This window comes from Esox lucius, chromosome 23 (assembly GCF_011004845.1).
Source record: "Esox lucius isolate fEsoLuc1 chromosome 23, fEsoLuc1.pri, whole genome shotgun sequence".
NCBI lineage: Eukaryota > Metazoa > Chordata > Actinopteri > Esociformes > Esocidae > Esox > Esox lucius.
The window spans coordinates 3,882,725-3,901,531 of NC_047591.1; the positions used below are offsets into that span (position 1 = coordinate 3,882,725).

General features: G+C 42.4%; 1 protein-coding gene across 2 annotated transcripts in view; it reads left to right on the forward strand.

Annotated features, from left to right (window-relative positions):
• cog5 (component of oligomeric golgi complex 5) overlaps nucleotides 1-18,807 on the forward strand; it is an 89,396-nt gene that overhangs the window by 27,229 nt on the left and 43,360 nt on the right. For both annotated transcript variants that reach the window (XM_034290020.1, XM_034290019.1), the window contains exon 7: nucleotides 12,830-12,960. In XM_034290020.1, the coding sequence (XP_034145911.1) occupies nucleotides 12,830-12,960 (131 nt within the window). The remainder of the gene's footprint in view (nucleotides 1-12,829; nucleotides 12,961-18,807) is intronic.

Sequence of the window (18,807 nt, forward strand, 5' to 3'; positions counted from 1 at the left end):
TTCTTTTGCCCATCTTAATCTTTTCTTTTCATCTGCCAGTCTGAGATGTGGCTTTCTCTTTGCAACTCTGCCTTGATGCCGGCAACCCGGAGTCGCCTCTGCACACTCATTGACACTGGGGTTTTGCAGGTACTATTTAATGAAGCTGCTTGTTGAGGACTTGTGAGGTGTCTGTTTCTCAAACTAAACACTTATGTATTTGTCCTCTTGTTCAGTTGTGCATCGGGGCCTCCCACTCCTCTTTATATTTTTGTTAGAGACAGTTTTCGCTGTTCAGTGAAGGGAGTAGTACCCATCGTTGTACAAGGTCTTCAGTTTCCTGGCAGTTTGTTGTGTGGAATAGCCTTAATTTCGCAGAATAAGAATAAGACTGATGAGTTTTCAGTTGCTGATGCTCTCGATACTCAGTCTGTAGAAGGCCAGTTTTATTTTATTGCTCTGTTAATGAGCACAACATTTTTGAGCTGTGTTAACATAATTGCAAATTATTTGATGTTATTTCAATGGACAAAATAATTGCTTTTCTTTGAAAAACAAGGACATTCCTAAGTGACCCCAAACTTTTGAATGGTAGTGTTTCTTTAATCTGAAATTATATAGCCTACTATTTCTATAAAACAAATTTCGATTAAATAATTATATAGGAGAAGTATTTTATTGTCTGGGTTAATTTTCCTGCCTTGTACTAATAATGATTGTTTCGACAGGGCAATGCATTCTCTTGTGGTCCATACATCAAAATAACCAATCATAAATTATACAGGCTTTCTTTTAAAAAATCTATTAAGCAGCCTTATGAATTATTTTGTTAATTCATATGTTAACTGGGACATTTGTTTTCCCTTTAGGCTACTTTAAGTTTACTAAGTTTCACTCACTGTTTTAATATACTGCTTCAAGCTTAATCATGGAGAGAGAGAATGAGAAAAAATATCTTCATTGCCTGTTTCAAGCCAAATGATAAAGGTGAGCCTGTAGACTTGAACAGAGCCAGTTGCACGGAAAATTACAAATTTGTTTTCAAATGTTATAAAAATTAAAGAAGAATATAATCATTTGTACTTACAATTTTTTTTGGTTATGTTATTTGTTTATATTCAAGCTTTTTAAAGAATGCACACATAGCTATAGCATAAACGTTATTGTAAGATATTGTTTTTTTTCATAGCTTGTACATGAAGTGGTTTGTGAGAAAGCCCAAAAAGTATCACTGGCAGAAAGCTGGATCATATGCACCTAGCACATTTCTAGGGCATAAATAAACTGTTCAACAACATAAAAAAAAATTATAACCTTTTCAAATTTAACACAGTAATATTTATTGCAACTTTATTTACTAAAGCCTATGGTTGATTTCATGTTTCTTTTAGCAAGGAATCTGTCTTTGACTGTTGTGGCAATTTTGTCATTATTAAAATTAGGCAAAAAAGTAGTTTCAAAACTTAATTCAGTTAGGCCAATAGCTCCATGGATTACATTTTTAATCATGAAAGACAAGAGTGAAAATAAGTGTGTACTCAGGTAGTCGTTTTGTGCTGCACTCCACTCTCGCTCCTTTGTACAATTGTCATTGTTCTCTTGCAATAAGTCAGTAGTCTTAATACCACATACTGTATATAGGGCTATCATGATTAGGATATTTTAGTTGACGATTCATTGTTGTACAAATAATTGCGATTAACGATTTAATTGTTTATATTGTACATTTAATGCCGCTATTATAGTGCAAACCTAATAATATTGTAGGCCTAAAAATACACGTGATGGATCTGGAGATAGTTCTTCAGATTTGTGAAAACCTGGAAATTCACCTCCTGTTGGGCTCCCCTTTCATTTAGTTTAAAACCAATAGGCGCCCAGGGCGGATGTTTGGCTTTGAACTACCACTAAATCAATCTTTTTCATTATCAAAGTGTTATCATTATCATTTTCAAGTCTGTTGAAAATGTTGGAGAAGTATTCCAGGGTACTACCTCATGAATCTAGTTGAGAAATGTTTACTGAGATTGTAAATGTTAATGTACGTTTTAATACATTTAAATACCTCAACGTTTCCATTGTGGAGAAATGTCAAACTCACCAAATATGACAGTAAAAGGTTAATGAATCACTAACGTGGTGAATGCTTAGCTATCCGGAGATGCCCAACTACACACACACACTCAACGTGCTCAAGTAAACTTGACGTTAACGTTAGCCATGCATTCAAGAGTAACTATTTCTCAATTAAAACCGTAACTCCATGAATACAATAATCATTGCATTATATAATCATAACGTGCAGAGCCCTCTTCATGTTCTGTCATCAAGGTTCTGTCATTCTCCCGTGTCATGAGGGTTACTGTCATTTAATATAGTAATTATGTTGTAGGCTACTGAAAGAAAAGTTTGCGTAAAATGTAATACCACCTGTAAGAGAATAGTTTTTGTATGTTTGCTAAATTGGAAGATTTTTAACATAACTTCAAAGGTTAGGTACTCGGCCCAATTAGAGCAACCATCTCTCCCTCTCATCCCTAAATATCACACTTACTTAAGTGTGTGCTTAAAACAGAGTTGCTTTTTTGGGATCCTTTTGACAGTCCTGGTTGATGGTTTCTCTTGCGCTATCTGGCAACACTGTTTTTTGTAACGCGACTTCGATGTAGCATCCGCAATCTCAGCCTCCACTATCTTTCAAAATATATATTTTTTGCTACGTCTCTTTTAGAACCAAGTAATCGATAATGACATTCGTTGCCAACAATTTTGATTATGGACAATGTTTATCGATTAGTTGTTGGACATTTCGTTTGTTAAACGGACTACAAGTTTTCATGAAAATAACCAGTTTCTTTTACTGGTGTGCCATCTTTGCTATAATCATGTTCGTATTTGTCACTAAACAGTATTTATTTAGTGTCACTATTCATGTTTTTTATAAAAACACACAGTAATTATAGCAGTGATGATGATGCACCTGGAAACATTTCACTTTTAAATTAAACCTGTTGTGTTAGGAGCTGTAGTTTTGGGAACATTGTAAACACAGTGTGCAACTATCGTTCAGATTTTTTTTTGTTGAGAAATAATAGCATTTTCAGCCTTCTAGCTGCCCCATGCTTTGGACTAGTGCAACGCAACCGCATGCCGATGCAATCTATCTGATCTTCCCGCGCTAAGGAAATGCTGTAATTAGATGAGCGACATCTGTAGTTAAAATGAATCATCCCTGTAAATTTTTAACTGAATTATGTTCAAACGTTAATATGGAGTAGTTCAATATATATTTATATCCATGCATTTTAGTACACATTATCTAATTAGGAAATATGGATGGAAATGACAGAACTCGACTCAAGTTCAAATGTACTTCACTTCCCCATTTTCTTTCATATCATGTGGAGGGCTGTGTACGTGTGCTATTTACCTGGGGAAATTATGGCACCAGGACGCACTGTGGGAAGACGACATGCCAGTGGAGGGAGTGTGATGCTCTAGGCAATGTTCTGCTAGGAAACCCTGGGTCTGAGGATTCATGTACACGTCAGTTTGACACGTGCTACCTACCTCATCCATGTCCATGCCTACCTAATCCACGTCCATGCCTGTTTTGGGAACATGTGAAGGACCAGCAGCATATTAGGCAGCTGGTCATAATGTTTTGACTCATCAGTGTATTCATGATAGGAAAACGTGGAAGCGCATTTTAAATGACGCGTTATTTTTTCCCCCTGAGATCTCAAATGGTCAAAGCTCATTCATTTTTAAAACACACATTGACATATGCATGGATATTGGCTACTTATTGTAATACCTCAGTAGGTGTTTTAACCTTTTTCTTGTAATACCTAGCCTATGCCACAATATTTGTTGAATCAGAATTTTCTTTTACATTTGTTATTTTATTTCTATAATCTGTTGATAGGAAAACATTTATGGGATTAGAAACAACATGATTTAGGTGTGCATGTCTGGGGCATTGAGGCCAGAGAGAGCAGCTTCTACCCAATGGTTCCATGAAGAAAATCATTTAGCAAGAATATCTCTAATTTATTACTCAAACTGTTAATGTATGTTGAATTTTATTTTCTCTTCCCGTGTAATTCCCATGTAAAACTTGAAGCAAGACAAATATAAAATGTAAAGCCTAACTCTAACTAGTGCCCTGTGATTCAAATGAGTGAAAGCAAATGCAGCTGTTATTACTTCTGAATGTAGTCAGAGCTTCTCTGAGAATCCAATCATAGCAACAGGCTCAACATACACCCCCAACTGTTATTATCGACTAGAGAATAATCCAATCGAACGCTTAACTTTCCACACCATGTGAGTGACATGACAATGTCTAGTTTCAGTAACTATCTGATCACAGAAAATACCATTAAATAATGATCCCGTATCTGTGTCGGTATGTTGGTCATATCTGTAGAAATACTAATTTTGTCCGAGTACTCAGCACACCTTTAATGGCAGTGTAGTTGCACTAATAGCAATGTAGTTGTGATTTGTATTTATATTTTTAATGCGTTTATTAATGTGTGTGTGCTTCCAAGCTAAATTAAAATACAAACCCAACAGGTAAAGTGTTGGCCACATGTTTCATGACTAAGTAGCCTATGTAGGCAAAAAACAGTGTTGTCATTTCCTATTGGCACCTGGTGCTGGGGATGGTAAAAGGCCGTTCTACAGTCAAATTAATTTTTTTTAACAGACCCAATGCTACAGATGTCTCAAGTCTGAGAAGGTGTTCAATTGGCCTGCGGACTGCAGACATGCGCACCAGAGCTGTTATCAGAGAATTTCATGTTCAAGCAATTTGCGGATGTCAACATTGTTCCCCTTGGAGGCCGTGGAAAAGTGTCGTTTTTGCTTTGTACTGCAGGACAAGGCACTTGAAATTAAACAACCACGTAAGCACATGCTGAATACTGTCCACTTGAATTCAAGGGGTTTGACATCCATAAACAATGATTTGTGTATAGACCTTTTTATGCATAGCCCCTCTCAAATTTTGGGGGATCAAAAGTTATTGGACAAATTTACAATATTGCAGTAATCCTATATTGTACTTTGTTGCAAATCTTTCCATTTAATGATTGCCTGAAATATTCACCAGACACTGTTGTTAGAAATCAGACATTCGTATAGTGGTGAAATAATGATTGCAAACTCGGTCGTCAAGGGAGAGAGTAATTCAGTTATTTATTGCATCATTTGATTGTCAAATTTTCATAATCTTACAGACTCGATCTTACAAACTCGATCTCAAGAAACCTCCGATTGTCCTCTACTTTATAGACATCACAGTCCAGAATACACAACACAGTACTGAATGGCCATTGGCTGATTACTGATGCGCTTTGACTGAACGTGACTTCCTATGTACGGATAAACTGATGTTCTGTTGTAATCTAAACATAAGCATACATTCATACAATTTTCTACGCTTTTGATTCTCTGCCAGGCCTGTACTATTGTCAGTTTCTGTTTGTTTCAGAGATATGTTGCCTTCAGTCTTGGCTTCAGCAAGTAAAAAACATTTCCACTGGCAGACATACACTCACCTAAAGGATTATAAGGAACACCTGTTCAATTTCTCATGAATGCAATTATCTATTTAACCAATCACATGGCAGTTGCTTCAATGCATTTAGGGGTGTGGTCCTGGTCAAGACAATCTCCTGAACTCCAAACTGAATGTCAGAATGGGAAAGAAAGGTGATTTAAGCAATTTTGAGCGTGGCATGGTTGTTGGTGCCAGACGTGCTGGTCTGAGTATTTCACAATCTGCTCAATTACTGGGATTTTCGCGCACAACCATTTCTAGGGTTTACAAAGAATGGTTTGAAAAGGGAAAAACATCCAGTATGCGGCAGTCCTGTAGGCGAAAATGCCTTGTTGATGCTAGAGGTCAGAGGAGAATGGGCCGACTGATTCAAGCTGATAGAAGAGCAACTTTGACTGAAATAACCACTCGTTACAACCGAGGTATGCATTTGTGAAGCCACAACACGCACAACCTTGAGGCGGATGGGCTACAACAGCAGAAGACCCCACCGGGTACCACTCATCTCCACTACAAATAGGAAAAAGAGGCTACAGGGAGGGACCATAAGGGGCCGGTGCGAAGAGGATCGGGCGGCAGTCGAAGGCAGGGGCCTAGACAACCCGATCTCTGGACACGGAAACTGGCTCTAGGGACGTGGAATGTCATCTCGCTGGCGGGGAAGGAGCCTGAGTTAGTGCGTGAGGTTGAGAGGTTCCGATTAGAGGTAGTCGGGATCACCTCTACGCACGGCTTGGGCTCTGGAACCACACTCCTTGAGAGAGGATGGACTCTTCACCACTCTGGAGTTGCCCATGGTGAGAGGCGGCGGGCTGGTGTGGGTTTGCTTATAGCTCCCCAGCTCTGCCGCCATGTGTTGGCGTTTACCCCGGTGAACAAGAGGGTCGTTTCCCTGCGCCTACCGGTCGGGGATAGGTCTCTCACTGTTGTTTGTGCCTACGGGCCGAACGGCAGTGCAGAGTACCCGACCTTCTTGGAGTCTCTGGGAGGGGTGCTGGAAAGTGCTCCGACTGGGGTCTCTATCGTTCTACTGGGGGACTTCAACGTCCACGTGGGCAACGACAGTGACACCTGGAGGGGCGTGATTGGGAGGAACGGCCCCCCTGATCTGAACCCGAGTGGTGTTCAGTTGTTGGACTTCTGAGCTAGTCACAGTTTGTCCATAACGAACGCCATGTTCAAGCATAAGGGTGTCCATCAATGCACGTGGCACCAGGACACCCTAGGCCGCATGTCGATGATCGACTTTGTTGTCGTCTCATCTGACCTGCGGCCGTATGTCTTGGACTCGGGTGAAGAGAGGGGCGGAGCTGTCAACTGATCACCACCTGGTGGTGAGTTGGATCCGATGGCGGGGGAGGAAGCTGGACAGACTCGGCAGGCCCAAGCGTACTGTACTGTAAGCGTACTGTAAGTCTCCTGTCAGAGAGATCTTTAACTCCCACCTCCGGCAGAGCTTCGACTGGATCCCGAGGGAGGCTGGAGATATTGAGTCCGAGTGGACCATGTTCTCCACCGCCATTGTCGAAGCGGCCGCTCGGAGCTGTGGCCGTAAGGTCCCCGGTGCCTGTCGAGGCGGCAATCCCGGAACCCGGTGGTGGACACCGGAAGTAAGGGATGCCGTCAAGCTGAAGAAGGAGTCCTATCAGGCCTGGTTGGCTTGTGGGACTCCTGACGCAGCTGACGGGTACCGACAGGCCAAGCGGGCTGCAGCCCGGGTGGTTGTGGAGGCAAAAACTCGGGCCTGGGAGGAGTTCGGTGAGGCCATGGAGAAGGACTATCGGCTGGCCTTGAAGAGATTCTGGCAAACCATCCGGCGCCTCAGGAGAGGGAAACAGTGCCCTACCAACGCTGTTTACAGTAGAGGTGGGCAGCTGTTGACCTCAACTGAGGATGTCGTCGGGCGGTGGAAGGAGTACTTCGAGGATCTCCTCAATCCCGCTGTCGCTTCTTCCATTGAGGAAGCAGAGGATGAGGGCTCAGAGGTGGACTCGTCCATCACCCGGGCTGAAGTCACTGAGGTGGTCAAGAAACTCCTCGGTGGCAAGGCACGGGGGTGGACGAGATCCACCCTGAGTACCTCAAGTCTCTGGATGTTGTGGGGCTGTCTTGGTTGACACGCCTGTGCAACATCGCGTGGCGGTCGGGGACAGTGCCTCTGGGATGGCAGACCGGGGTGGTGGTCCCTCTTTTTAAGAAGGGGGACCGGAGAGTGTGTTCCAACTATAGGGGGATCACACTTCTCAGCCTCCCCGGGAAAGTCTATGCCAGGGTTCTGGAGAGGAGAATACGGCCGATAGTAGAACCTCGGATTCAGGAGGAACAGTGTGGTCTGGGCCATGGAACACTGGACCAGCTCTATACCCTCTACGGGGTGTTGGAGGGTTCATGGGAGTTTGCCCAACCAATCCACATGTGTTTTGTGGATTTGGAGAAGGCATTCGACTGTGTCCCTCGCGGCATCTTGTGGAGGGTGCTTGGGGAATATGGGGTCCTGGGTCCTTTGCTAAGGGCTGTCAGGTCCCTGTACGACCGAAGCAGGAGCTTGGTCCGCATTGCCGGCAGTAAGTCAGACTTGTTCCTAGTGCATGTTGGACTCCGACAGGGTTGCCCCTTGTCACCGGTTCTGTTCGTAACTTTTATAGACAGAATTTCTAGGCGCAGCCAGGGGCCGGAGGGTGTCAGGTTTGGGGACCACACAATTTCGTCTCTGCTCTTTGCAGATGATGTTGTCGTGTTGGCCCCTTCTAACCAGGACCTTCAGCATGCACTGGGACGGTTTGCAGCCGAGTGTGAAGCGGTGGGGATGAGAATCAGCACCTCCAAATCCGAGGCCATGGTCCTCAGTCGGAAAAGGGTGGCTTGCCCACTTCAGGTTGGTGGAGAGTGCCTGCCTCAAGTGGAGGAGTTTAAGTATCTAGGGGTCTTGTTCACGAGTGAGGGAAGGATGGAACGGGAGATTGACAGACGGATCGGTGCAGCTTCTGCAGTAATGCAGTCGATGTATCGGTCTGTCGTGGTGAAGAAAGAGCTGAGCCGCAAGGCGAAGCTCTCGATTTACCGGTCAATCTACGTTCCTACTCTCACCTATGGTCATGAGCTTTGGGTCATGACCGAAAGGACAAGATCCCGGATACAGGCGGCCGAAATGAGCTTTCTCCGCAGGGTGGCTGGGCGATCCCTTAGAGATACTGTAAGAAGCTTAGAGATACGGTGAGAAGCTCGGTCACCCGGGAGGAGCTCAGAGTAGAGCCGCTGCTCCTCCACATCGAGAGGGGTCAGCTGAGGTGGCTTGGGCATCTTTTTCGGATGCCTCCGGAACGCCTTCCTGGGAAGGTGTTCTGGTCCCATCCCACCGGGAGGAGACCCCGGGGAAGACCTAGGACACGCTGGAGGGACTATGTCTCCCGGCTGGCCTGGGAACGCCTCGGTGTCCCCCCGGAAGAGCTAGAGGAAGTGTCTGGGGAGAGGGAAGTCTGGGCATCCCTGCTTATACTGCTGCCCCCGCGACCCGGCCCCGGATAAGCGGAAGAAGATGGATGGATGGGCTACAATTTGCACGAGCTCACCAAAATTGGACAGCTGAAGACTTGAAGAATGGTCTGATGAGTCTCGATTTCTGTTGAGACATTCAGATGGTAGAGTCAGAATTTGGCGTAAACAGAATGAGAACATGGATCCATAATGCCTTGTTACCACTGTGCAGGCTGGTGGTGGTGGTGTAATGGTATGGGGGATGTTTTCTTGGCACACTTTAGGCCTCTTAGTGCCAATTGGGCATCGTTTAAATGCCATGGCCTACCTGAGCATTGTTTCTGACCATGTCCATCCCATTATGACCACCATGTACCCATCCTCTGATGGCTACTTCCAGCAGGATAATGCACCATGTCACAAAGCTCTAATCATTTCAAATTGTTTTCTTGAACATGACAATGAGTTCACTGTACTGAAATGGCCCCCACAGTCACCAGATCTCAACCCAATAGAGCATCTTTGGGATGTGGTGGAACGGGAGCTTCGTGTCCTGGATGTGCTTCCCACAAATCTACGTCAACTGCAAGATGCTATCCTATCAATATGGGCCAACATTTCTAAAGAATGCTTTCAGCACCTTGTTGAATCAATGCCACGTAGAATTAAGGCAGTTCTGAATGCGAAAGGGGGTCAAACACAGTATTAGTATGGTGTTCTTAATATTCCTTTAGGTGAGTGTATATGCTGAAACCAAAACACCCCATCCACCTTCGCAGATAAGTTGTTGTGCCATTTTCTTTTTTTTTCTCTGCAATTTGAGGTATTTTTTAGGCCAACCTGTTTTTAGACTGGCTAGTGTTTTTGCACCTTGCCTTTTTTTCATATGCAATCTAAAGATTATAACCTAATTACTTCATTTCATTTGAATGAGATACTTATTAACTGTAACATCTGTAAAATGGTACCATATTTAGTTTATCTTTTTGTTTAATGTATTTTTAATCTCATGGGCCTATCCTTGAAAAATGTAGGTTAAATAAAAACAAATCAGATCTGTCAGGAAGCTTATTGTAAGAAATCAGTAATGAGTGTTTGGCACTTTCTGACGATACCTAGATTACAGCATACCTAGATTTATTAAATTCTCTTTCACTTTCTGTAGGCTACTGCTCTTTAAACCTTATCTTCCCAGCCACCAACACTTCAGTAGACGTTTTCAGATGCTTTACACATTCACTCTCTAAATGACTAATGCACCTTTAGGTTTTGCCAGCCTAAATGTTCACTTTCATGCTACGGTGTGCTAGATGGTTACAGTTTCTCCTCAAATAAAGCCCATCAAGTGTAATTTCATGCTATCTGTGCAGAATTAGCTGTCACTGCTATGGATATTAGCGGCAGCCTTTCCTCCCGTACCTATGAAACAAGAGGAGTCATTGTTCTTCCTGCAGTATATATTTTTTTTTCTTGTGTTTTTTTTTTTAATGACGTTATGAGTTCCACATGCTGTTATTGATAAACTCATGTAGCTGTGGCATATTGCACATCATTTAGGGAGTTGCTTATTTTTTTGCTTGAATTGGAAAGGCAACAAGAAATTGTTTTGCTCTACCACCACCTACCCCACTTCGCTCTCACTTTCTCTCTTTTTCATTCTCGCTCTCTATTTTTCCTTTCTAAATTCAAATGGAGGCTTTGCTCTCTCTTCAATTTGCCACCTACTCCTCCTTATCTGCCATGAAGTGAATTCCAGGTTTTGTGTGAAATCGTTTCACCGTCAGCCATTCGCCATCCTAAAGAGCGTCGGCCATTTTGAATCACAGCTAGTGTTTCTTATCAGAAGTCCCTTTCTCCCCCAGTAATGGATAAATTGCTATTCCAAGGTCACATATGGAGTTATTTTGGGCGCGTTGCCTCCAGTTTCCCAGGTTGGGGTGACTGCTCGGTGCAGATAAATATGGCAGTCCACGAGGATGGCTCGATTGATGTGGAACCAGTTGCCTTCAATACGTCCAAGTCAACAGCTGCCCTGTTCATTGGAGGCCACAGAGCCAGGTCCAACATGCCAATGCCAAGGATCCCACCGAGGGCCTTTTCTGGATGCCCTTTAACTGGCTATTGTCCAAGTCTGGACGGATGGAAATAGAGCGTTTTTCCCATCAGCATTTTTCAAAATGTAAACCATTCCCTTCTCAGATCCTGCCCCACATGCGTTCCAGTGCCTGGGATCGCGGACGCACACACTCTCACACACACACACACACACGTTGGCCACTTGGCTGCGGTGTGCTGCTCATCAACAAAGTCTTGTTTTTCTTTTAGTATGATTGCAGGTGGATTGTCTTCAGATTTGATAGGCTCCTGTCTTTTTCTGGGCATGGCAGTGCTGACTGCAGTCCCTCATCTTTGGACAAACAGACATAGAATAGCAAATAGCCTCTGTGTCCTAAAACATTACTTAACCCAGAAACTTTCAGGATTAATTTACTGAAAAGGAAAATGTTTGGTGTAAATCTGAGAAGTTTATTGGCTTGACATAAGTTGATTTATAAATACCTTATATACATTAATATCGCTACTGTAGTTAAGGCTCACATGAAAATGAACTGTGCTGAAACGTAAGCCTATCCACTATGGTTATCGAAAGTCTACAGACCTTTACTGAAATTGATGAAATCTTTTAATAAGATTTTGTAAATGACAGTATTTCATAGAAAAATACTTCAGAGACAGAGTTCCCTTTTTTTTCATCATGTTCCTGGAGTCTTGTGGAGGGAGTGTTTTGGGAGTCCCCATGTTGAGCACCATATTAACCTTTTTGTTTAAGTTTGGCAGGGCTCTTTCTAGAGTGTTTTGTACAGCAGATGAAGATATTTTACTTTGTGTATTTTTGTTTTTCTCTTTATTTATTATTACTTAAGGTGAATATAAGTTAGATAAGCGGCATTGCATTTTAAATGCGGCATTGCATTTAAATGTTGTGTCGATATAACCAGCTCAATGTATTGTGGGGAAAAAATTGTTGAATAACATTTTTTTGAGGAATGCCATCCTAACTACTAGCATCATGTGTTTGGTGGAGCAGGATTTGTTGATTTCCAGTTGTTTGTGTGACAGGATTTCAAAGACACAACTGTTTGGTTGTATTGTTGTTAACAGGAGTGCGCGTGCGCATCAGTGAGTGCGGAATAGTGTTAATGAGTGTTAGCGAGGGGATACCTCTACATGTGTGGGAGCAGAAAGGTGTTAATGAGTGTTAGCGAGGGGATACCTCTACATGTGTGGGAGCAGAAAGGTGTTAATGAGTGTTTGCGAGGGGTTACGTGTTTAATTGGATGAACTCGTCGGCGTAGCATCTCATTGACACAACGGACACGTGGTCACGGTAGTGAGGACTGTCACTTTCACACGTTTTTCAGAAGCCATGCTGTGATCTTTCCCATTGGCTGCTGGTCCACCTCTGTGCTTCTTAATGGGCTGTTTTCTCTGTCATTGTCCGTGACCTCAGAATCACTTTGGCTGACATATTTTCATTACTAATGCTGCTAAGTGACATGTGGTGTTTTCTATGTAAATGGTGGCATGCCAAAAAAGTGTCAAAAATAAATCAAGCAAAAAGCAAAATGTCACCTTGTCTAATGTCAGGTGGTGTTTTTTTGCTGATTTCTGGGAAATGTTGAAAGGTGTACGTACAACTACACATGGTGTGCTTGCACCCCCCCCCCCCCCCGTCACCCTGTCTAACACTCTCTTTCTGCTTCTCTCTGTGTTTTTCTTTCTCTCTGTCTCTCACTCCTCATCTAGACTACCTGTCTCAGGGGGTGGATCTGTCCGGTATAGACGTGATTGAGAATGACCTGCTTCTGATCAGCAGAGCCAGACTGGAGGTGGAGAACCAGGCCAAGAGGCTGCTGGAGCAGGGAATGGAGATTCAGGTAGAACACACACGGACACAGATGGGCCCAAAGGCAGTTTCAGAGGGGCAGTGTTTGACACTGAGGGGAGAAGCTAACGATGTCGGGCGTGGAGCACGGATCACCTCCTGCTGTGAGTGCTCCGCAGCTCCCAGGGAGGACCAGATGGCCAGCACCTCTCTCTCTTTTTCGATCGTCGTCGCTAGCTTTTCTCAATTCAATTTGAATGACTTTATTGGTATGACGTAACTATGTGAATGTTGCCAAAGCATATTAGAGAACATGAATTCACAGTAGAACATAATTAAAGCAACAACAATAATGATTAGAAAAACAGCCTTCAGAACAAAGACAAACATATACTGTAATAATAATTACACTAAATTACAAAGACATAAAACAGGTTTGTGGTCTTTCCAAAACTGTCTCTCATTTTGTGGCAGTCTGAAACATAGACTGTGTTCAATAAACAGGTGCTTCTGTCCTACCTAAAAAGGATAGAAACATCACAATCTCATTAGAGAAGTCTTTGAAACCTTGAATAATGGTTTGAAATGTTAAGAAATTACTGTAATTGTATTATATTTTTTCACATTTTGTCAGGAAGTGCAGCTCTGACTCAAGTTCCGCTACATGCAGTGGTTACAGAGTTTTCCTCTACAAGGAGACGGGTTTTCCTGTGTAATCCCTTTCCATTTGCAAGCCTGTACTAGGTCAAGGTTTTTTCTCAGGTTTTGATCAGTTACCGTTTCTCAGGTGTTGATCAGTTTTGCCAGGTAGCAGTGCATTTCGCTTTGTGCTTGTGTAAAGCTAATGTAATGAGCTGTAACTGTTATGTAATTTGGTTCATTCCGCTTGATTGGATATTCTGGTACTCACTCTTCATTGGGTTAGTACAACAGTTGTGAACTCAACCCCAGGACCATTTGATAGGATGTTCTGGTGCTCACTCTTCATTGAGTTAGAACAACCGGGTTGTGAAATCAGCCTCAGGACCATTTGGATGATGGGACTGTATTTGCTCAACTCTTGGGATTGCAGTGTTTGGTGATGTTATGAGAGGGGATCATTGCATTTTAGATGTTTCCAAAACTTTTTTTTATTTAAATTTTTATTGTATTATTATTAGTGGATATTGGCATAATTCTGTCCTCTGGCCACAAAGGAGAACTTTACTAAATGCATCATGCAGGGTTTCAGTGGGGTTTTTGTCCCTCTGAGTGAAATCTTGATTTGCAAATGGACCCCTGACCACGCTGCTACATAGTGCGCTCGGTTTAGTAACACATTTAATATTTTTTGCCTCATTTTAATATGTATTTCCATCTGAATTTGTTTAATAATGGTTTAGAATGTGTTTTTTTAATTTTAGTTCTGTTAGTTTTCCGGGCTAGATTCCTTTTAAACTTAAATAGTTATATTGTTGCTTCCAGAGGCAGTTTGGAACTCAGTGGTAAGTGATGCAATAGATGATGGATGATGTTTACACCGTATGTGCATTTGCGTGGTCTACCACTGCAGGGCTGCTTGTAGACACTTCCATTTCATAATTATAGCACTTACAGTTGAACCGACCAGATCTCGTAGGGCAGAAATTTCACAAACTGACACGTTTAAAGTCACTAAGCTCTTCAGTATGACCCATTGTGATAATTAGTAGGGTTGTCCACATACTTTTGGCCATATAGTGTAGGTCATCTGTGAAGAGGAGGCATTTTATCTCTGATTTATGGAGAAATCAGCCAGTGGCTGAGGATTCCTCTAGAATATTGGCCAATATGTTGATGTTAATGTTGAAGAGCTCAGGGTGGGATATTGCAACTCTGGTGAAAGCACCGCTCCTAGTTGAATTACTCTGCATTTTGTCTTGCAAAATTGGGTTCCAGGTGACTACCTCATGAACTGGTTGAGAGAAGGCAAAGAGTTTGCATAGCTGTCATCAAGTCAAAGGGTGGCTACTTTGAAGAATCAATTTGAAATGTATTTTGATCTGTTTGATCTGTCACTTTTGGTTACTGCATGATTCCGTATGTGTTATTTAATATTTTTGATGTCTTCACTATTACTTTACAATGTGGAAAATGGTAAAAAATAAAGAAGTACCCTTGAATGCGGACGTATGTCCAAACTATTGAATGGTACTATACAATCAAAATCCAATAAAAAGTCCAGTATAGCTCAGTATTGTTAATTTCACTGTTCAATTTAAGCATCTCTTCTAGGATCCCCATCAGGTCTTCATATTTTTAATTTGAGGGCATGAAGGTGATGGTATTTTTCTTTTTCTCTCTCTGTCTCTGTATCTTTCTGTCTGTCACACTTTCTGACTCTCCCTTTTTCAAGTTTCTGTTGCAAAACCTTTTTTGCCCAATCAATATCAGCCTCCCTTATAGCCTTTACTGGTAATGTTAGTGTTCCAAGGCTGTCTGTAATTTATTTATATTGGTCAATTATTTAGACCCGATTGAGCAGGTAGGTGCCAGTCTATTAATATAGAACGGATTTGTAGGAAACTGGCATTTTACCAGACATAGCCTTGTGTTTGAGGCCGGGGCCCCACCCCGTGGCTCTATCTGGGATACACTGCCATCGGCCAAGGCACCAGTTATAAAGCTCTTATACTGACCCTCACCGCCCTCGGTGGTAAATAACGCTGTCCTCGCCTGGTCTGGCTTTCAATAGCCTCAACCCAGTATTTACCAGACCTCGAACATGATCCTGTTAACACTAGTGGTCAAGGTGTGTTCAATTGTGTTCACATGCGTTTGTGTCCGTGGGTGTGTGTTTACATGCAACGAGTCACAATGCCAAACCAATGGACTGCTATATCTGAATTGCCTGAAAACCCTGTGAAATGTATGTGGCTGCTTTTATAGCACCATCAGGATTCCTTGTGGCTTCCCCACCTGTTTGTGTTTATTTCTGTGTCATGTGCTATTTATAGTCCTGAATCATTTTATACAACCCTCTTCTGTTCTATTCTGTCTTTTAACAACACTAATCTGTTATTCTTTTCATTTCTGTTCTGTCTAACCTCCCGGGGGGGCAGCCATTTGCCCAATACATTTAGACCCTGTTCACTCCTCCCCATCCACCCCTCCCTTCTGGAGAGTAGTCGGTCTGAAATGAAATCCATCAAGGGCATCCTGTAGTTGTTGTTGTTTTTCATTGTTTAATAAATGAATGTCATATTTAAATGGCCTACTGCAATTTCAGGGCTGGCTGGGCAATTGAAGCGTGGGCTGCGTGTGTGCGTATAGTCAAGGCTTGGCCACAGCATCACTGTGTCTCACAACTCAGGAATGCTAATATAAACCTGATAAGAGGCTGCACTCCAAATGGCAACCTATTCACTATTAACATGACCCCTAGCTCTAAGTCAGACCCAATAGGGTGTATACAAATACGTAAGTCAATGTAAGTACACTACCAGAGAGCTGTCCAATTGTGTTTCTTTGGATTCTTAACAAGGGTTCAACAGCTGACCTATAACTACTATTACTTTTTTTAAAGGGGAGATTACAACATAACTTTTCTAAAGTTAGCGTTCTATACCACTTCATCATGAATATGTAGCCTTTTGGTAAAAAAACGGATCACAGTATGAGATGTTACACTGAATTGAATTATTGTATCATTGCTTTTTCAGGTATTATAATGAGTGTGTGTGTGTGCGCCCAAGTGGATTTGTTTGTTTGTATTTTGTGGAGCATGCAGGTTACCCTTGAAACAGGTAAACTCAGATGGCTTTGCACGTTTGCATTTGGCTCACATGGTTATTTATTTGATTAATCAAGCCTTCTTTCATGTTGTGAATGTAGCCGCGTTCCCTGCTTGTTATGCACCGGAGCAGAGGCAAGTGAGGGGTGAATAGCTGAGGGCGGAGGGCTGTGTGAGTGAGGGTTTCAAGGTGAATGCGTTGAGGTCAAATTGTCATCAGATCAAAGCAACATTCCTCGATCTGAGGGAGTGAGAGAGGAAAGGATATATATGTTCAAATGTTTAATCTTCTCCTCATCGTTTTCAGTGTGAACTTGATTTCTGATTCAAACTTCTCTCTCTCCTCTCTAGGCCTCACTTTTACTTTCGCCCGCACACACTCACGCACGCATACACAGGAGAGTGTCTAAGCCCTGGCCGTTGTCATGGTGACCCAGAAAGCTGTACTCTCCAGAGGACAGTGTCCTGTTTCAGAGACCCAGGGGAGTGGAAGAGGATGGAGCAGGAGAGAGAGGGATGAGAGGAGGTTGAGTGGGGGTGTGCTGTCAGACAGTCTGTTCAGTATCAGGCCTGGGACCAGAAATGAAATGCTTTTTTCCCCCTCAAAAAAAAGAACTTCAAATGGTCATGTGAATTTACCATGTCCACATGTACCTGTGTGGAGTATAATCGCACACTTGTGTGCATGTGACTCTTGGCATTAACACTTCCTCGTTGTCTTGTTGTGTAGAATGGGGGTTCAATTCATTACGAAGTACAACCCCATGTCACACAATCGTAAATAATAATATTGGTTATTGACAACCTGTAAGCCGGTTCATACTAGCGGCTGTTTTAAGCCCGATGGATCGATTATTATCGTTGATTTCCCAGAGATGCCACTCACCTGGTGTCCCAGGGTTGAATCAGTCCCTGATTACAGGAGAAAGATTACGAAATGAAAAGTGGTCCCAGATGTTAAGATGAATAGCCCTAATTTACGGTAAATCAATGATGTTACTAAAGTATCTGATTTGAGTCACCCAGATGATTGTCACTGATGATTGAGTCACAGTGACTCTAAACCATTGGTTTCTAACCTTTTCAGCCAAAAAAGGAATTTTGTGAGTTACTATTCTTTTTTTGTTGCTTTCAGTTGGGCACATTGTTCTCCTCTCCCCTGCAAATTTGACTTCTTTAGTGTATATCAGAAAGTACAGCCTTTTGCATTATCAGTATCTGTGAGTATACAGTGCAGTCCATAAATATTTGGACAGTCACACGTTTTGTTGTTTTGACTCGGGACTTCAGCACAAAAGTTATTGAGATTAGACTGATGGCTTTAAAATTCAGGTTAATTACACCCGTAAACCATGTAAGAATTGCAGACCTTTTTCTACTGAGTTTCTCTGGGCCAAAAAGTAGAATGTTCTTGACTGGCCGAGTCAATCACCCGACCTGACTATACTTCAGCATACCCTGAAAACAAGACTTAAGGCAAGTATGCCCTGAAACAAACCAGAACTGAAATGGGCCTTGCAGAGCATCACCAGGGAAGATACCCAGTATGAGTTGATGTTTATGGGTTGTAAACTTCAGGCCATCGTTCAGTACAAAGAATTTGCAGTGAAGTACTAAATATGATAATTTAGTGTTTATAGATCACTTTTGAATTGATCGGAATGTAGATCGCTGTATGTGCTCTTTTTACATTTGCTCTGTAGCAGGTGAAATTGCTGAGGTAAAGTTCACAAATTGTACCGCTTAAGCATACCGATTTATGCCTGTACAGCTTTAGCAGCCATTGACATGCTGTAAATTAATATCCAGATATTGTGCTTTCAACCAATCGTGGCTAAACAAAGGTGAGGTGATGTCAAGGTTGCACTTCATAATTAGTAACTGAAAGTCAGCAATTTTGGATACTTGTGATATTTGTTCTTTAGATTACGTGGTGGGACATGTAAAGACTCCAAGTACTTCAGAAAGGTTTCGTAAGCTGCTGATCGAAATCAACCAATTTTAAATAAAAGTATGGTAACATTTAAATTTATTGTGTGTCCCACTAAAAAGGAAACCAGTAAGGGTCAAGTTATGGTGTTTTCTCTTGTTCTCACTAAGAAAAGACAGGGAATGTGTGTCATTCTGCCCTGCTTCCATGGGCAACCC